This window comes from Lissotriton vulgaris, chromosome 2_2, assembly GCF_964263255.1.
Source record: "Lissotriton vulgaris chromosome 2_2, aLisVul1.2, whole genome shotgun sequence".
NCBI classification, from domain to species: Eukaryota; Metazoa; Chordata; class Amphibia; order Caudata; family Salamandridae; genus Lissotriton; species Lissotriton vulgaris.
The window spans coordinates 296,411,065-296,430,871 of record NC_141688.1 but is presented as its reverse complement, the minus strand read 5'-3'; the positions used below and the strand labels follow the sequence as shown (position 1 = coordinate 296,430,871).

Below are 19,807 nucleotides of genomic sequence, written 5' to 3'. Positions count from 1 at the left end.
GGTTTGGTGGCCCTGTGCAGGTGCACAGCTTGCACATGCCTAAGGCCGGCCCTGGTTAGACCCGGGGTATCAGAGCGCTTTACACACACAAAGGAAAAAGAGTTGCATTACATAGCAGGACACAAGGATGCATGAAGATACAAGCAAAACATTATAATTAGGCATTCAGTGAAGGGGAGGGAGGAGCTCAGGAGGTTGAAACAGTCAAATAACCACCTATTGTTGGAGTTTCAGGTCCCTTTTGAAGCAGAAGCTAGACCCGGGTGTATCAGAGCGCTTTACATGCACAACGGCAAAAAAGTTGCATTACATAGCAGGACATGCGGATGCATAAAGATACAAGCAAAACATTATAATTATTAATTAGGCATTCAGTGAGTGGGAGGGAGGAAGCTCAGGAGGTTGATGAGATAGTCAGAAACCCACCTATCCTTGATGGTCAGGTGAGAGGGGAGTCCGCTAGGTTATTGAAGACTAGGTTAGTTGACTCGGTTGGTAAAGTATTTCTTGAGGAGGAGTTTTGAAGCAGGAGAAGGAAGGATTGCATCTGAGTACTACAGGGAGTGTGTTCCACATCCTGGGGTACGCTACCAGAGATGGATAGGGACTGAGTGGTTTTCTTTTTCAATTTCAGAGGGATGAGAAGAAGTGAGTTGGAGCTTCTCAGGTTTCTGGATCTTTCCACTTTTACCAGTTTGCTGCTTAGGTAGTTGGGGGAATGTGAGTGAAGGGTCTTGTGTGTTATGCCGGCCAATTTGTAGATGCATCTACCTTCAATGGGAAGCCAGTTGAGGGAGTGGAGGGTTGGTGGGATAGCTCTAAAGGGAGTGCGAGTTTCTCACAATGCTTGTCACTGACTCAAAAATGTGTTCAGAATGCATAGTCATCCAATCCTTGGCCTCTCTGCAGAGCGCACAGAAGAAAGGTCAGAATCATGATTATGTGCAAATGTGTGTGGAAGAGGTACACAGTTGTCAAACTATTGACAAGGCCAAGGTAAAGAAAATGCAGTTCACCTCTTTACACCACATCTTTAAGTACAGAGGCCTGCCCCACTTCTAGAGACCCCACTTGTTTAACCCCATTAAAGCCTGGTTGGGTTGATGGATGGATTGAGAAACAGATGAGTGGTTAGAGTGAATGGATGAAGGCCCACTGATAACAACTAAGGGGCATATCTACAAGGACGGCGATAAATAGACTCAAGCGCGCTTAGTGCTTTTCTATTTATCGCCGTCTATCGCTTGATTATATCGCCCTCTTAGCGCGTTATTTACAACGCATTTCCCCAGGGCGATATAATTACCAGCAATAGCGGGGAGATCACCGTTTTGCAGGGAACATCGCTGGTTTTTCAGTGATGTTCCCTGCAAAACGGCGATAACCTTGCTGATACGACCCACATGGTCGTATCAGCACAATCCACCCCATAATAGGTATGCCTAAGTCTGCATTTAAGCAGTTGTTAGTTTCCGGCGAAAACCGGTTTTCGCTCAAAACTAACGTCTGCTAAAATGCGTTGGCAGCCTTGTAAATATCACAATGTGCGCATCAGCGATATTTACAAGGTTGGACTGCCCAGTGACGCCCACTTTGCATCTCATTAGAGATGCAAAGGGAGGCGTCGGGTAAATGGGTGCTAACATGCGCTAATGCATGGTAGCACCCTCTTGTTAATAGGGCAATGTTTTTTCTCTGCTTTATCGGCTTTAAAAGCCAAAAAAGCGGAGATAAAGCCCTTGTAAATATGCCCCAAATGGGTGAATGAATGGATAGAGCAGTGTGTAGATTATGAACTGATTGGCTGCCCAGGTGGATGAATAGAGGTATTAAAAACCGACGAGTGGGGAAAGAGATCAGTGTATAGATGGTTGGTCAGATGGATGTGTTGAGGGGGGCTGCCCGCCTCCAGGCGCATGCTGGAGTGTGTTGAGGGGAGCTGCCCGCCTCCAGGCGCTGGCTGGGAGTTCTTTCAGCTGTTGTTCCATGCCCCTGTGCACGGTTCAGAAGAGAAGCCACCGGCCCAGGTGAGAGAGGGGGGCGAGGAGCCCATGAATCTAGAGCATCCACAGCAGCCCCGGCTCTGACGTCAGGAGCTGCTCTGCCTTCATCCCTCGAGAGTGAGCGCCTCCGTCAGTGAGCGCTGCTCCTCGGCGCGCGCACGGATGCCCATCGCTGCCCCCCGGAGCCGCGCGCCCAGACTGGCATGACCCGCCCACCGATCCCTGGCAGAGCCCCCTACCCTGGCCCCAGGCTCCCCTTCAACACCAGCAGGTGCCCGCTTCCAAGATGCTGCCGCTGCCAGTCCTCGCCCTGGGTGCCACCCTGGGCACCGGCGCCGCCCTGCTCGCCCTCTGTGGCATCCTCTTCGTGTGTCACTGCATGCGGGTGAGGAAGGGGCTTCCGGACCCTGGCCAGGAGGAGGCGTCAGAGAGCACCCGGGCCAGCGTGCTGCAGCCGAGCCAGCAGGTGAGCCCCACATGCCCACTGAGGGGTTTGGAGGGATGGGGGTGGGGGGCAATGTTCCCATACTTTCAGGGATGGGGGGCTCCCGAGATGGGGGGCAGACATCTGTCAGACATCTTTCTGCAAAAGGTATTTTAATGACTGGCTTTAGGGACGGAGGGGCTTCCGGAAAGGATCTGAGACATGTATCAGACACCTGTCTGTCAATGGGACTCTAAGGACCACATTCGGGGATGGGGGGGGGGGGGGGGGGGGAGGGTGTCAGACATCTGTCTGATATCTGTCTGTCAATGGGATTCTAATGACTGCCTTTAGGGACGATGGGGCTTCCGAGAAGTATGTGCGACATCTGTCTGTAAATGGGATTCTAATGAACACCTTCAGGGTTCGCAGCGTTGAAACTTCAGCTCTGCCAGTGCACCTCCACCCTGACCTCAGCACTACCATCATTCACAGCATTGAACCCTCAGCTCTGCCAGTGCACCTCCACCCTGACCTCAGCACTGCCATCATCTGCAGCATTGAAACCACAGCTCTGCCAGTGCACCTCGACCCTGACCTCAGCACTGCCATCATCTGCAGCATTGAAACCACAGCTCTGCCAGTACACCTTCACCCTTACCTCAGCAACACCATCATTCACAGTGCTGAAATTACAGCTCTGTCAGTGCACCTCCACCCTGACCCCAGCATTGTCATCATTTGCAGTTTTGAAACCGCAGCTTTGCCAGTGCACCTCGACCCTGACTTCAGCACTTCCATCATTCGCAGCATTGAAACCAAGGCTCTGCCAGTGCACCTCGACCCTGACTTCAGCACTTCCATCATTCGCAGCGTTGAAACCTCAGCTCAGTCAGTGCACCTCCACCCTGACCTCAGCACTAGCATCATTCGCATCGTTGAAACTACAGCTCTGCCAGTGCACCTCCACCCTGACCCCAGCACTGTCATCATTTGCAGCGTTGAAACCTCAGCTCTGCCAGTGCACCTCCACCCTGCCCTCAAGACTGCCATCATTCACAGCGTTGAAACCTCAGCTCTGCCAGTGCACCGCCACCCTAACCTCAGCACTGACATCATTTGCAATGTTGAAACCACAGCTCTGCCAGTGCACCGCCACCCTAACCTCAGCACTGACATCATTTGCAATGTTGAAACCACAGCTCTGCCACTGCACCTCCACTGTGACCTCTGCACTGCCATAATTCGCAGCGTTGAAAACACAGCTCTGCCAGTGCACCTCCTCCCTGACCTCAGCACAGCCATCCTTCGCAGTGTTTAAACCACAGCTCTGCCCGTGCACCTCGACCCTGACCTCAGCACTGCCATCCTTCACAGTGTTTGAACCACAGCTCTGCCAGTGCACCTTCACTGAGACCTTCAGCACTGCCATCTTTCGCATTGTATACACCACAGCTCTGCCAGTGCACCCCCACCCTGTCCTCAGCACTGCCATCTTTCACAGCATTGAAACCACAGCTCTGCCCGTGCACCTCCACCCTGTCCTCAGCGCTGCCATCATACGCAGCATTAAAACGACATCTCTGCCAGGGCACCTCGACCCTGACCTCAGCACTGTCATCATTCGCAGCGTTGACACCACAGCTCTGCCAGTGTAGCTCTGCCCTGACCTCAGCACTGCAATCATTTGCGGCGTTGAAACCACAGCTCTGCCAGTGCACCTCTGCCCTGACCTCAACACTGCCATCATTCGCAGAGTTGAAACCACAGCTCCGCCAGTGCACCTCCACTGTGACCATCAGCACTGCCATCATTCGCAGCGTTGACACCACAGCTCTGCCAGTGCACCTCTGCGCTGACCTTCAGCACTGCCATCGTTCGCATTGTAGACACCACAGCTCTGCCAGTGCACCTCCACCCTGACCTCAGCACTGCCATCATTCGCAGCGTTGAAACCACAGCTCTGCCAGTGCACCTCCACCCTGACCTTAGCACTGCCATCATTCGCAGCGTTGAATCCACAGCTCTGGCAGTGCACCTCCACCCTGACCTTCAGCACTGCCATTATTCGCAGCGCTGGGAGCCAGAAACTATATCTCTGACAGCGCGCCTCAGGCCAGACTGGCTGCCTCCTGAGCTGTTGCAGACACACCCACAGCTCTCTCGATGCACCTCAGTCTAGGTCTTCAACTGTCTGTTAGGATAGCAATCACTCAAATATACTCCACAAACCGAATACTTTGCTGCAGCATCCCGTATTCTCACACCACTGAACCCCCTTCAGCACCTGAGCCCTGCACACAGCTCTGCTAATGCACCTCAGTCCTTCCCTACAGCACCCCGGACTGATGGAGCAGCGAGGTCCACAGACAGACCTGCCGGTGGCAGCTGGCCCGCCCTTTCAGCAGGGGGCCCTTCCGCATGACTTGGGCCCAGCATGCAGAAGCTCAGCCAATGTACCTCAATCTAACCACCGCAGCTGGCGTGGCCTATTGCAGGGCAGACAGTTCTAGTCGCCCATCGTGCTCTTTTAGATCATGCCTGCTGTGACTGAACTGCCCTCATTCCCTGCCCCGGCATCATTAGCAGGGACGAGACTCCGCCCTTTCCACCTGGCTCCGCCTCCTGCGGAGTCCACCGAGGAGGCCTAAGAATAGCCCAGTTATGTTCCGAGAAAATCCCTGCCAATGTTTGTCTTCTGTCTAATCAAAAGATGTTTGCAAGCTTGAGTGATGCTCAGCAGAGGCAGCAGCCCTTGGCAGCCATACAGGTGATCTTGCCCTGCAGCTGCCCTGCTGCACCTGTGTGAGTTTGTCAGTGAAGCCTCTCTCAATATATCCTCTACCTCCACTCTCTGACTCATCCCAAAGCACATCTCCAAAATAACCCTGTCCAGACTCCTGACTCCTCTATCCACTCCTTGGCGCGCCTGTAGTGCTAAGATCCCCCAAACAAGCCTTTCGACATGAATTCTTCCGACATGTATTCCTTCTTTGACTCATCCAAGACTTCACTTCAATTCATGGCCTCCCTAATCCATTTCTTGAGATTCTCCTCTTCTCAGTCTCCCCTCTACTCATCACAAACCTCCTCCTACTCCTATGATCTCCCAATAAACACTTTCTAGACTCTTCTCTCCTCTAACCCTCCATTCTTCTTTTAAATCCAACTGACAGGCCCAGGTGTCCACTGCTCCACTTAATTCATATTTCCCTTTATAAATTCACCACTAATCCTGTTTGGGTTCCCCCAGAACACTGAGCCTTCTCTTCAGGGGTAAACGCTATATAAATACAATTATAATTTATTTTCACACCAGGAAACCCTCGAGTTCTTATCCTGTATGTGTCTGTGCTCCATAGGCATAAGGGAGGGAGCAGTGCAGGTTCTAAAGGGCTAGCGCACAGGGTCAAGTGGGTGGTGAGCAGTGCAGGGTCACAGGGAGAGAGCAGCAGAGGGCCTGCAGGGAGACGCAGTGCATGGTGGGAGATCAAGTTTAAAGCAAGCAGTACGACCAATGTCCTAGCAAGAGTGCCATGGAGCCTGGCGTTCAATGCCCCCTCCCTGCCTGAGTAGGAAATACCGCATTATCTGCAATGCAATAGGCCCCTCGTACAGTGAGTTCTGGTGCCACTGCACCCTATGTGCGCATTAGTGCTTGCTGTCAGAACAAGTGGTGCAGTGTAACAGAGGTGCAGGGTTCTGTCACTCACAGAACAGTAGCAGTGTCTCTCTTTCATAAAACAGTGTTGCAAGTTTCCCTTCCTTCTCAAAAGAGGCACCTATTGAATCACAACAAAAGTACAACTTCCCTTCCTTGACCAAAGAAGCACAGCGTGGCAGTAGTGCTGCAATGCTCCCCACCCCACAGACCCAGCAGACCTGGGACACTATGTGATAGCCTTATTGGGAGATTCAAGGTAGATGGGACACTTGGGATGTGACAATCTCTTGACATCAGGATAAAGCTGGGCACAAACTACAGCGCCACACATATGGGCCAAGGTTGAAAGTAAAGGGGCCAAATGGAGTCTAGACAGGTAGGAGCGGTGCCCTACAGGAGAGGGGAAACATCCTTTACAACAAAACTTTTTCCACGCAGTACCTTTACAACTCAGGAATTACAACGCAAGTCGTTACAACGACTTGCGCTGGAGGGCGCTGTGGGATAGGGAATAGTTTAATTAACTATCCAAAACCTTCCCTACTATCCACGAGGACTGGAGTTGGAATAGTAAATTAAACTATTCACTATCCAGCGCCCCCAACGGAAGTCGTTGTAACGACTTGCGTTGTAAAACCTATGTTGTAAAGGCATGCGTGGAAAAAGCATGCGTTGTAACAACACACATCCATAGGAGAGTGTCTACCTTACATGTCCATGTACCCATCACTCGATAGAGATTCCCATTGTGTAACAAGCATTTCCAAACATGTTGTTGTGTGTGCATCATCCATAACATCCACATGCATTCTACTAATGCACCTCAGTCTTGACTGTCAACAACTAACGCAACCCACCAGTGCTCCACAGTGCTGACCACTGGGGTCCTGCAGTCTCAGAGGAAGAGGTCCACCCATCACTCATGACTTTTTCAACCTTCTGTTATTCTAGCCATGGGGCTCTGCTCAATGTTTCGTAGTACAATGACATGCTATTCCATCACTGGGACCCAAACACGGCGCCACCTGTGTACTTCATTCCATCTTAGCAGCATTTCCTTGTGGTCCAGACCTGATGCTGTTCTACCAGTGCATCTCTTTCCTCACCCATCTCTTGACTGACAACACCAACAATGAGACTAGCACTCGGTCTCTTCCTGTATGGTGCCCAGCTGTGGTCCAGGGTCTTCGGTTCTCTTTCCATAGTTCATCTCCAGGTGTTCTTTGGCCTGCGTCTCCACCATGTGTCTTCTAGAATCCAGTGGAGAGCTGTTCTTGTGATGGAATCTTGTACTCCCCTAATGGTATGTCCTATACATTTCCATCTTTTTCTCATATTGATGGTCCCATGCTCTCCTGCTTGCATCTGGTGAGCAGCTTCTGGTTGGAGATGGTAATTGATCCAGCGCTCTGATTGAAAAACTGTCTCATAAACGCTACCTATCACCTCAATACTCACCATTAAACATAAAACACATATTCAGGCCCATAACACCAATGAGACAATTTCTGAGCAACTGAATCAGGTGATTTGATTAATAAATCTATTCACAAAATATTTACATTATTATATACAAGTGCAGTTTATCTTTCTTTAGCATGTTATTAAACATATTGTCACGCATAAATCAAATCACTAAAGGCGATTGGATCAACTGATGGAAACTAGACCATGAATAAACAAGACCACCTTGTCTTTTCAAATCTAATTTTATTATCTTTATTTTTCATAGGAAAAAGCATTTACGTTTAGAATCTTTATTTTATTTTGCATAGGAAGAAAGCAGCATTTAATAGAGAAATGAAATTAAGATTGACATTTCGTAGCAAGCTCAGAAACATGAATTATTAGCAAAATAACAGTTTTCCATTCCCTAAATCTATTTCCCTGACTATTTCTCACTTCGCCTGAAAAGGAAAAAATCATTTAAAGTCTGCTGTCCTTACATGCACCAAAGGTCCATCAGCATGTCTCAACACTCAGGAATCGGAAAGTAAGAGTTTTTTTCTTGCGCATTGTGTCAGACTTTATACCTTTCTTTCTAGCTAAACTTTCTACATTTTACATTCTTTCATGAAAATACGTGCTTCTCATTGGCTGTCCTGTGTCAGTCCACGATAAAGTTATTAGGTCATATCCAACTCTTGACCAAGTCCAGGCTTTACATAAGCCCTATTGTCTTTAATTCAGCTTCCTCAAGAAAGTAACTTTCCTCGAGTTTTGTACATTTCACTTCCTAACCTTGGCAAGCATATCCAGTTCCTGTCCTTGGGACATCTTTCCATGAGCACATTCAACGCGACCAAAAAGCTGCTTTTTAATTCACGATGACAATGCAGCAAAATCTTCTCGGCTGCGCTTGTGTGAAAAGTTCACTCTGAACAAACTTTTGCGTCTGCAGCTCTGCCAGACATATTTTCTGAACCATTCTTTTAGGCCTCACTTTGGAAACTATTATTAAACAAACACAAGACATCAATTAATTAAAGAATTGAGACCCATTCTGTTACCCTCTCCCTTAACTAATTAATCCTGTTAATTAGCAGAAGCACACATAGGCAGCATCATAATTACTTCTCCTTTTCGTACAGCAGGAACTCCAGGGCTTTTATCACGAAAGACATGACATAAGCACATAAAATAGGCACATGCCAATAATTTTACTGCCGCGTTTAATACTGACAAAGACAATAGACAAGGTTAGTTTATTATTTTCTTTTGCGTTTGCAACATAAAGCATATTCGTTTATCCCGCGTGTAATGATAAATGCATTCTTTAACTAAGTTGATTAATAATTTCACCACAAGCTTTTAATTTGGTTACTTTGTTATTGAGAGATTAATTTCACAAGTTTGAACAACATTTTATTCTTCACCTTGCTCCATCAGTTCACGGCCAGAAAATGAGTGAGATTCTTCTCAGGTTATCAATGTGAAAGGCTGATAGTTTAGTGATGTCGCATTTTGTCATCTGCCAGCATTCTGATCCATACAGGAGCGTGGACAGAACGCAACATTGGTAAAGCCTAATATTGGTGCTGGTGCTGTACTGAGATGACCTTCGCACATTGTTCAGCATCCTGAAGACAATCCTGGCCTTGTTCAGTCTGCTATCAATGTCACTGCCTGCCTCGCCGGCATGCCTGATAGGACTGCGTAGCTAGGTTAGCTCTTCTTGGCCACGTCCTCTTCATCCACCTAGACTGGTGAAGGGTTTGGTATGTTGAGTGGCAATGCAACTGATTTCTTCACATTCATTTGTAAGCCCAACTTGCTGCACATAGATTTTGAGGTGAGGCGTCCTTTCTTGCATATTTTGGTGTGTTTGAGAGAGCAGGGCTAGGGCATCCGCATTGTCAGTGTCCTCAAGTGTACAGAGAGACCTATCTGATGCCTCTGGCTTGATTTCCGGTTGTGTGTTGCTTTACTCAGTCGATGACGAGGTTTAAAAGCAATGCTGACATCACACATCCCTTTCTCACAAAGGTTTAGACTTTGAAGCTGTACTCATTGTTTCCCACCGTGCAGGTATTTGTTATCTATTTATTTAATTAATTTCAAAAGTTTTATATAGCGCTGGCTAGACCCGGAGGTATCAGAGCGCTTTACATGAGGACGAGCATTGTTTCAGAGCATAGTGACAAGTTACACAGTTTCAGAGCATAGTTGCAAGTTGCTGGAGCGTAGTTGCATGTGTTAAAAACATATATGTAAGGGGAAAAGCAGGCAAAGGGAGAGATTCAGGGGAGAGGGGATAGGAGCAGGGGAGGTAGACAAAGAATGAAAGAGGGAAAGAGGTGGGGGAGGCTGAAAGAAACACAACCGGGAGAAAGGGAAAAACAGTGTCCAACATCCGGTGAAAATTGTCATAGAAATTCCTGATGAGGAGAAGCTTTGCCGCGGCATGCGATAGGCTGTCAGTATACGCCATAGCATGTCACGGTGGATACAGTCAAAGACTTTCTCAAAATCAATAAAGTTGATGTATAGCTACCTATGCTGCTGCATGCATTGCTCTGGGATGATGTGTGGAGTAAAGATCTGATCAACACACCCTCTACCTTTGCAGAACCCAGCCCTTTCTTTCCTCGACTGCTTGGCCCTGGTATCAGAGATGCATTGCATAATGATTTTCGCCAAGATTTTCCTCGGGATTGACAGAAGGTGATGCTTCACCAGTTAATTAAAGTTCCCTTCTTTGTAATATTGATTATGATGCCTGTGTTCCAGACATCTGAAATCGATGTCAACAGTGCTTGGAGGATCTTGGCTGGTGTTTCACAGGCTGCCTTGAACATTTCAGCCTTGGCCAGAAGCTTTTCTGTTCTTGAGAGAGGAGATGGCAGTGACAATCCCTACCCCTGTTCTCTTCTATTGGAGGTCTCTTCTGCTTGGCTGGCAATGCTTTCCACATGCCCCACATGTCTACTCTTGTCATTCTTTTGACTGCTCTGTTTGCTTCTGTGTACTGTTGTTGGGCCATCTTGTGCAGCCTCTCAGATGTGGCCTCCATGAGTTTCTTTTTTGCTGTCCTCATGTCTTCCATAGCTTGCCCTGTGTCTTGTCTTATCCATTCGTTCCTCTTCCTTGTCTTGCACGGTTCACTGCTCTACACATATATTGAAGAGACCTGTTCCCAGTTCTTGTTGATTGTGCCTGCAGCGGCTCTGGCTGATCTACCATTTCTATCAGGAGTTGAAACCTGTTTTTGATTGTAAGACAAATGCCTCCTTGGGCTTGGGGCCCACTGAAGGGCTTGGGCGTTCTGCATCCTGATGTTTCCTGTTCTTTTTTGAGCTGCTACTGAAGGGTGATGACTGCTGTGCCCGCTCCCTTCCTCACTCTCAGGCCTTGCAGTGTGCGCCTCCAGGTGCTGCTTAGCATTCTTCTGGCTTCTGTCTCTGCCATTGGGGGTGCACCAAGTTGGTTTGTGAATATCAAAGTGGGGGAAGAAAATCACTCCTATGACCAGATCATTTGTGCGCAATACTGAAGTGGAAACATATATCTAGGAGCTTTTTGCACTCAATTGTCTTCTATGTGTGTCACAATAAATGTGATTTATATTTCAACAGTTAAGCATTTAAACTATATAGGTTTTTGTTAACCATGCTATAAACAATTTGACATGGCATGTTTATGACAGAAAAGCACCTAAGTCTTGACCAAGGGCATTTTGGTGATTCCCGCACTGAGGCTCACATACTCTCTACCAATGCACCTCAGCCCTGACATCCAATACCTGCTGAAATCCCAGTGGTGGGACCTTCATGCATTCTACCAATGCACCTCAGGGGGGGCCTCCAGGACAGCGCGCAGCTCCCAGTGTTGAGACCTTCATGCATTCTACCAATGCACATCATTCTTGGCCTCCACGACCGCGTGCAGCTCCCAGTGGGCGGGGCCTTCATGCATTCTACCAATGCGCCTCAAGCTTGGCCTCCAGGACCGCGTGCAGCTCCCAGTGGGCCGGACCTTCATGCATTCTACCAATGCGCCTCAGTATTGGCCTCCAGGACCGCGTGCAGCTCCCAGTGGGCCGGACCTTCATGCATTCTACCAATGCGCCTCAGTCTTGGCCTCTATGACCGTGTGCAGCTCCCAGTGGGGTAACCTTCATGCATTTTACCAATGCACCACAGTCTTGACCTCCAAGACCGCGTGCAGCTCCCAGTGTTGAGACCTTCATGCATTCTACCAATGCGCCTCATTCTTGGCCTCCAGTACTGCGTGCAGCTCCCAGTGGTGGGACCTTCATGCATTCTACCAATGCACCTCAGATGGGGCCTCCAGGACTGCATGCAGCTCCCAGTGTTGAGACCTTCATGCATTCTACCAATGTGCCTCAAGCTTGGCCTCCAGGACGGCGTGCAGCTCCCAGTGGCGGGACCTTCATGCAGTCTACCAATGCACCTCAGCCTTGGCCTCCAGGACTGCGTGCAGCTCCCAGTGGCGGGACCTTCATGCATTCTACCAATGCACCTCAGGGGGGGCCTCCAGGACCGCATGCAGCTCCCAGTGTTGAGACCTTCATGCATTCTACCAATGTGCCTCAAGCTTGGCCTCCAGGACCGCGTGCAGCTCCCAGTGGGCCGGACCTTCATGCATTCTACCAATGCACCTCAGTCTTCACCTCCAGGACAGCGTGCAGCTCCCAGTGGTGGGACCTTCATGCATTCTACCAATGCGCCTCAGTATTGGCCTCCAGGACTGCGTGCTGCTCCCAATGGCGGGACCTTCATGCATTCTACCAATGCACCTCAGTCTTCACCTCCAGGACAGCGTGCAGCTCCCAGTGGTGGGACCTTCATGCATTCTACCAATGCGCCTCAGTATTGGCCTCCAGGACCGCGTGTAGTTCCCAGTGGGCGGAACCTTCATGCATTCTACCAATGCGCCTCAGTCTTGGCCTCTATGACCGTGTGCAGCTCCCAGTGGGGGAACCTTCATGCATTTTACCAATGCACAACAGTCTTGACCTCCAAGACCGCGTGCAGCTCCCAGTGGCCGGACCTTCATGCATTCTACCAATGCGCCTCATTCTTGGCCTCCAGTACTGCGTGCAGCTCCCAGTGGTGGGACCTTCATGCATTCTACCAATGCGCCTCAGTCTTAGCCGCGTGCAGCTCCCAGTGGCGGGGCTTTCATGCATTGTACCAATGCACCTCAGTCTTGGCCTCCAGGACCGCGTTCAGCTACCAGTGGTGAGACCTTCATGCATTCTACCAATGCGCCTCATTCTTGGCCTCCAGTACTGCGTGCAGCTCCCAGTGGTGGGACCTTCATGCATTCTACCAATGCGCCTCAGTCTTAGCCGCGTGCAGCTCCCAGTGGCGGGACCTTCTTGCATTCTACCAATGCGCCTCAGTCTTGACCTCCAGGACCGCGGGCAGCTCCCAGTGGGCCGGACCTTCATGCATTCTACCAATGCGCCTCATTCTTGGCCTCCAGTACTGCGTGCAGCTCCCAGTGGTGGGACCTTCATGCATTCTACCAATGCGCCTCATTCTTGGCCTCCAGTACTGCGTGCAGCTCCCAGTGGTGGGACCTTCATGCATTCTACCAATGCGCCTCAGTCTTAGCCGCGTGCAGCTCCCAGTGGCGGTACCTTCTTGCATTCTACCAATGCGCCTCAGTCTTGACCTCCAGGACCGTGTGCAGATCCCAGTGGTGGGACCTTCATGCATTCTACCAATGCACCTCATTCTTGGCCTCAAGGACTGCGTGCAGCTCCCAGTGGCGGGACCTTCATGCATTCTACCAATGAGCATCAGTCTTGACCTCTAGGGCCGCGTGCAGCTCCCAGTGGCGGGACCTTCATGCATACTACCAATGCGCCTCAGTCGTGGCCTCCATGACCGTGTGCAGCTCCCAGTGGGGGAACCTTCATGCATTTTACCAATGCACCTCAGTCTTGACCTCCAAGTCCGCGTGCAGCTCCCAGTGGTGGGACCTTCATGCATTCTACAAATGCTGCTCAGTCTTGGCCTCCAGGGCCGCGTGCAGCTCCCAGTGGCGGGACCTACATGCATTCTACCAATGTGCCTCAGTCTTGGCCTCCAGGACTGCGTGCAGCTCCCGTTGGTGGGACCTTCATGCATTCTACCAATGCGCCTCAGTCTTAGCCGCGTGCAGCTCCCACTGGTGGAACTTTCATGCATTGTACCAATGCACCCCAGTCTTGGCCTCCAGGACCGCGTGCAGGCACAAGTGGCGGGACCTTCATGCATTCTCCCAATGCACCTCAGGCGTGGCCTCTAGGGCTGCATGCAGCTCCCAGTGGCGGCACCTGATTGTATTCTCCCAATGATCCTCAGTCTTGCCCTCCAGGACCGCGTGCAGCTCCCAGTGGGCGGGACCTTCTTGCATCCTACCAATGCACCTCAGGCATGGCCTCCAGGGCCGCATGCAGCTCCCAGTGTTGAGACCTTCGCATTCTACCAATGCGCCTCAGGCTTGGCCTCCAGGACCGCGTGCAGCTCCCAGTGGTGTGACCTTCATGCATTCTACCAATGCGCCTCATTCTTGGGCTCCAGGACCGCGTGCAGCTCCCAGTGGTGTGACCTTCATGCATTCTACCAATGCACCTCAGTCTTGACCTCCAGGACGGGTGCAGCTCCAAGTGGGCGGGACCTTCTTGTATCCTACCAATGCACCTCAGGCGTGGCCTCTAGGGCCGCATGCAGCTCCCAGTGGCGGCACCTGATTGTATTCTCCCAATGATCCTCAGTCTTGCCCTCCAGGACCGCGTGCAGTTCCCAGTGGGCGGAACCTTCATGCATTCTACCAATGAGCCTCAGTCTTGACCTCCAGGACCGCGTGCAGCTCCAAGTGGGCGGGACCTTCTTGCATTCTACCAATGCACCTCAGTCGTGGCCTTCAGGACCGCGTGCAGTTCCCAGTGGGCGGAACCTTCATGCATTCTCCCAATGATCCTCAGTCTTGCCCTCCAGGACCGCGTGCAGTTCCCAGTGGGCGGAACCTTCATGCATTCTACCAATGCACCTCAGTCTTGCCCTCCAGGACCGCGTGCAGCTCCCAGTGGGCGGAACCTTCATGCATTCTACCAATGCACCTCAGTCTTGGCCTTCAGGACCGTGTGCAGCTCCCAGTGGCGGGACCTTCGTGCACTTTACCAGTGCACCCCTGCTCTGACCCGTACAGTCCCTGCTCTTTCGGCAGGGAGACCTGAGGTGCATTGTCTGTGCTCTTTCGCAGCACAGACAATGCACCTCAGACATTACCTGTAACATCCCTAGTTAATGGCATGGTTGTGACCATCAGAGTCGAAATAAAAATGTGCAGTGGACGAGTGCGCTTAGACCTGCCATGGAAGAGAAAATGGGGTCAGGAGGAGGGAGGGGCAGGACTGTTGCGCATTCTCTCCTCGCATTTGTGCGGCTGTTTTTCAGCTGTCAGCAGCGCAGGAGTGTTGTGGGAGCAATTAGTAGTCTGTGCCAGATCCCTGCACAACCTTATGTAAGAGCAGCTGAGAGAAGCTGCTGCTGCGCATTGTTGTGTCTCACATCCAGAGCTGTGCAGACTGCGCATTCAAGGCGGGGGTGGTTACAAGGGGACGTGTGGAGAAGTGTGGCTCACCGGTTAGAGGCGGCAGACCCAGAAGCAGAGGTCGGCCCGGGACCAGGGTTCAATTCCCGATGCGGCAGGGTACGGAACCAATGTCAGCGGGCTCGATAAATCTCGCCTCGGTGCCTCTCTAACCATGGGTCTCACGCTGCAACTCTGGGCAATAGCTTGCTTAATCTCCACAACGGCCTCGCTGCCGGGGACGCCTGGCTTCACCTTGGGGATGCCCAATAGGGACCATCTCACAGGGAAAGCCAGGACGGGTTTCCCAGCGGCACACAGCGCCAAGAAACCCTGGGGTGAACGTGCGCTCTACAATTTCATACTAACATAACGTGTGCCAGCAGGATGGACTCAATTCCCTTCTGTCTCCCTCTTGAGACCACCACCCACCGGAGACCCTCTGGGGTCTGTTACAGGTCCAGTGGTGTGTGTCATTAATCAAGCATAGCGCACTCCAGAAACTACACCTCCTCTTGGTGCTTAGTAAAAGTTGTCATAGTTGCTCAGTTTAGTGGTACTTATTTGATCACCCTGAGAAGGATGAACATCTCCCTCAGTACAGCCAGGACTTGAACGTGTGATCTGCTGGCCGTACCTGTGCATCGTCACCCCACTGAGCTGTTCTGTCTTCTCTATTGAATAATTTGTTTGAGTGACAATAAAGCAAGCAGATATAATCATTGCCACACCTTGACAATGCTTGCAGGTCTGGCTTATAAATGAAAGTGCCTTGTCAGTCTTTAATGGGTTTAGATACTCAATGCGTCATCATGCAGGCGCTCTGTCACTGATCCCTGCATTCATGCATGCATTCAGCCCCCCTCTGACTTATTCTTCCATTCACCCACTTACTTAACCACAACAAAACAAACATACAAACTCAGCGATATATGCATGGTAAATGATAGAATGGGCCTATGGCATCTGAGATAGCTTCCCAGTGAACCAATAGGGGCCTCTGACCTTTATTGTTAGTTTGTCACCATAACCAACCCAGGCCTACCGTACTGAACATGCGCTTTCCTGTATGGTAACCAGCAGACATTCAGCCCTATAACTTTAAATATAAGCAAAATTAAATTTGGCAAAACAACATGCTATCTCTCCGCAGAGGGCCTGACAAGGGTTATCACAGTGTGAATCATCTATCCCCACGGTTCGCAGAGGGGTTTACCGACACTAAAACCCTTACCCACATAGATCAACTGCGAGATTCCATGTAACAAAATACATATTTGTAGGTTTTAATGCAAAGTAATAGCAATCCACCCTTAAAGGCCTACTCAATTTAACATCTGCTTCTCACAATGAATGCACCAGGCCTAGTGACTTTGTCATGACTGTTCATAATAAACTCCTCAGGCCTACCACCTTGATCAAGTGCTTGCCACTATAACCAACATAGTCCTCAGAATGCAAACTGTGCAATACAAGCAGTCTTCAGTGGAAGTAGAGAACGTCTGGCCAATCAAATGCAGCATTGACAGTAATTAGCATGTGGGTGGAGCCAAGGCCCCTCAATCAGAAGCACTTTTAAATCCTCTTTTTCTGTTCGGCACATAGGAGGATCTGGGACAGTTGCACCGCCAAGTCAGACTTAAAAATACACTTCAAATAAAATGACATTACTTATTCAAAAGAAGTAGAATATATTAAACATAATATTAGCGTAGGTCTGTCCTTGAAAGGTGCCAGATGGATGAAAGAGTGCACTCTGTACTCTGTAATCAGATTTCAGGTATGCTGATCGCGATCTTAGACTAGGACATGGAAACAGCCACCATGATTGACTCTACTTGCTGTCCACTCAATCGACAATATTCAGCACTTATCTTACGCTCATTCCAGCTTTCAAAAGCCTGTTGGACTGGTGAAGGTCCAGTTCTGATAACAGCTGTAATTACTTTCAGTGATTGTTGATCTGTCTTGCAGATGGCAAGTTTTAGACGGATGTATGACGTTAGCACGCATACTTTTACCACGCATACCATTACCACGCAATTTTTACAACGCAGGACCCTTTACAACGCATTACACTACAACGCAGATACTATTACAACGCATACCATTACAACGTAAGTATAGGTAAGTATATAATATTTTAAAATAATGTAACTAATAATTATTTAAATATTTTAATTAATTATATTAATTTTTATTTAAGAATTTGTAAATATATATGTTAAAAATACCCCTATACCCCAAAACCCAAACCTAGCCCTGAACCCTAAAAATACCCCTGTACCCCATAACCCAAACCCAGCCCTGAAGCCTAAAAATACCCCTGTACCCCCAAACCCAAACCCAGCCCTGAACCCTAAAAATACCTCTGTACCCCATACCCCAAACCCAGCCCTGAACCCTAAAAATACCCCTGTACCCCAAAACCCAAACCGAGCCCTGAACCCTAAAAATACCCCTGTACCCCATAACCCAAACCCAGCCCTGAACCCTAAAAATACCCCTGTACCCCAAAACCCAAACCCAGCCCTGAACCCTAAAAATACCCCTGTACCCCATAACCCAAACATAGCCCTGAACCCTAAAAATACCCCTGTACCCCATAACCCAAACCTAGCCCTGAACCCTAAAAATACCCCTGTACCCCATAACCCAAACCTAGCCCTAAACCCTAAAATACCCCTGTACCCCATAACCCAATACCCCTAATAAATGTTTTAAAAAAAAGATAAACTTACCTATACTTACGTTGTAATGGTATGCGTTGTAATAGTATCTTCGTTGTAGTGTAATGCGTTGTAAATACATGCGTTGTAAATACACTTGCGTTGTAATAGTTTCGTTGTAACAGTATTTCGTGGTAAAAGTTGCGTGGTAACGGTTGTATACCGTTTTAGACCTAGGTCATCATACGTTTTGGAGTCATTCTATGTTGCTAATAGGGCCCTGCAGTCTCTTTCTTGGCTCCATTGAGGCAATCACTGAGGCACGCATTTTATCCTCCTCTGAATTCCTACTTTTGGGGTTTACCACTGTTGCAGGGATTCTGCACAAACATAGAACTATGCGCAGGATTATGGAACCTCGATGTATAGGGACGGAGTCATTCTACTACCTTAGTAACCACGAACCTGGACTAACTAGCTATAGTGTCTCCTCACTCACAGAGAAACAAATGATTAGACACCCCGGAAACACAACACTCCCAGATCTCTCAAGATTCGCGGTAACAAGACACACCCTTTTGATCACTCTCTTGCACTTGCCCACAATAAGATCTGACAGAGACACAAAACTGTTTAAAATATTTATTTTAACTAACATGCCCTAACATGCAGTATACATGCCACAACAAGCAGGAAATAGTATAGTACAAATATATTCAGCATAGCAGCTAGTTCATATATCATGAAGGGAGATGTCACCATAAAAAGACAATGGAGAAAAGACTATAGTGCCTAACCTTCCTCCCCTTGCTAATTAGAAATATTATTATATAATAGAAGATCTCTGGGCTTTGTCCGCAGACCCCATACCTTAGCCTATAGATGGTAGATCTACATCATAGGTGCTGTCTCGTTCGTCCCCCTGGAAAGGTCCCTCTTCAAGTGTGTGTCGCCTATTTGTGTACCCCACTAAAAATGCAAGTACTCTGTCCAAACAACAGCTGCATCAGTATGTTTTGTCTGAGGGCTAAGGTCAGGCCAGAACAAAATATCAAGGGGCCTTGTTGGTCGACCTTGCACATAATGTTCGGTCAATCAATCAATCAATCAATCAATGATATCATTTGTAAAGCGCACTACTTACCCATGGGAGTCTCAAGGTGCTGGGGTGGGGAATGCTGCTACTGCTCAAAATGCCAGGTCTTGAGGTGTTTTCTGAAAGTCAGCGGTTCTTGGGTCTGCCGTAGGTGGATGGGGAGAGTGTTCCAGGTCTTGGCGGCGAGGTGGGAGAACGATCTGCGGAGGTAACTCTTCAGAAGCGGGGGACTGTGGTGAGGGCGAGGTCGGCAGAGCAGAGCTAGCGGGTGGGGGTGTAGAAGCTGAGTCGTCTGTTGAGGTACGTTGGTCTGGTGTTGTGGAGTGCTTTGTGTGCGTGGGTGAGGAGCTTGAAGGTTATCCTCTTGTTGACCGGGAGCCAGTGCAGCTCTCTCAGGTGGGGTGGGATTTGGCTGCAGCGGGGGATGTCGAGGATCAGGCATGCAGAGGTATTCTGGATGCGTTGAGGAGTTTGGCCGAGGCTCCTGCGTAGAGGGCATTTCCGTAGTCCAATCTGCTGCTGATGAGGGCCTGGGTGGCCGTTCTTCGCGGTTCTGCAGCAAAACCTTCTGAGCATGCATAGGATGTTGAAGCAGGAGGAGTAGATGGCTTTGACCTGTTTAATCATGGAGAGCGTGGAGTCGAGGATGACCCCTAGGTTGCATGTGTGGTCGGAGGGTGTTGGAGCGGTTCCCTGTGCTGTCGGCCACCACGAGTCGTCCCAGGCCGAAGGGGTGGATCCGAGGATGAGGACCTAATTATTGTCCGAGTTCAGCTTCAGTCGGCTGTTCCTCATCCATTCAGCGACAGCCTTCATTTCTTCGTGAAGGTTGGTTTTGGCAGTGTGGGGGTCCTTGGTGAGGGAGAGGATCAGCTGGGTGTCATCGGCGTAGTAGATGATGTT

The 19,807-nt window shown here is 49.6% G+C and overlaps 1 protein-coding gene across 1 annotated transcript in view; it reads left to right on the top strand.

Annotated features, from left to right (window-relative positions):
* The first annotated feature begins 2,138 nt into the window (after positions 1–2,138).
* The window catches only part of SYT13 (synaptotagmin 13), a 165,577-nt gene continuing 147,908 nt past the window's right edge, over positions 2,139–19,807 (top strand). The window contains exon 1 of the mRNA XM_086959618.1: positions 2,139–2,469. Coding sequence (XP_086815744.1) covers positions 2,290–2,469 — 180 coding nt within the window. The 5' untranslated portion in view covers positions 2,139–2,289. The remainder of the gene's footprint in view (positions 2,470–19,807) is intronic.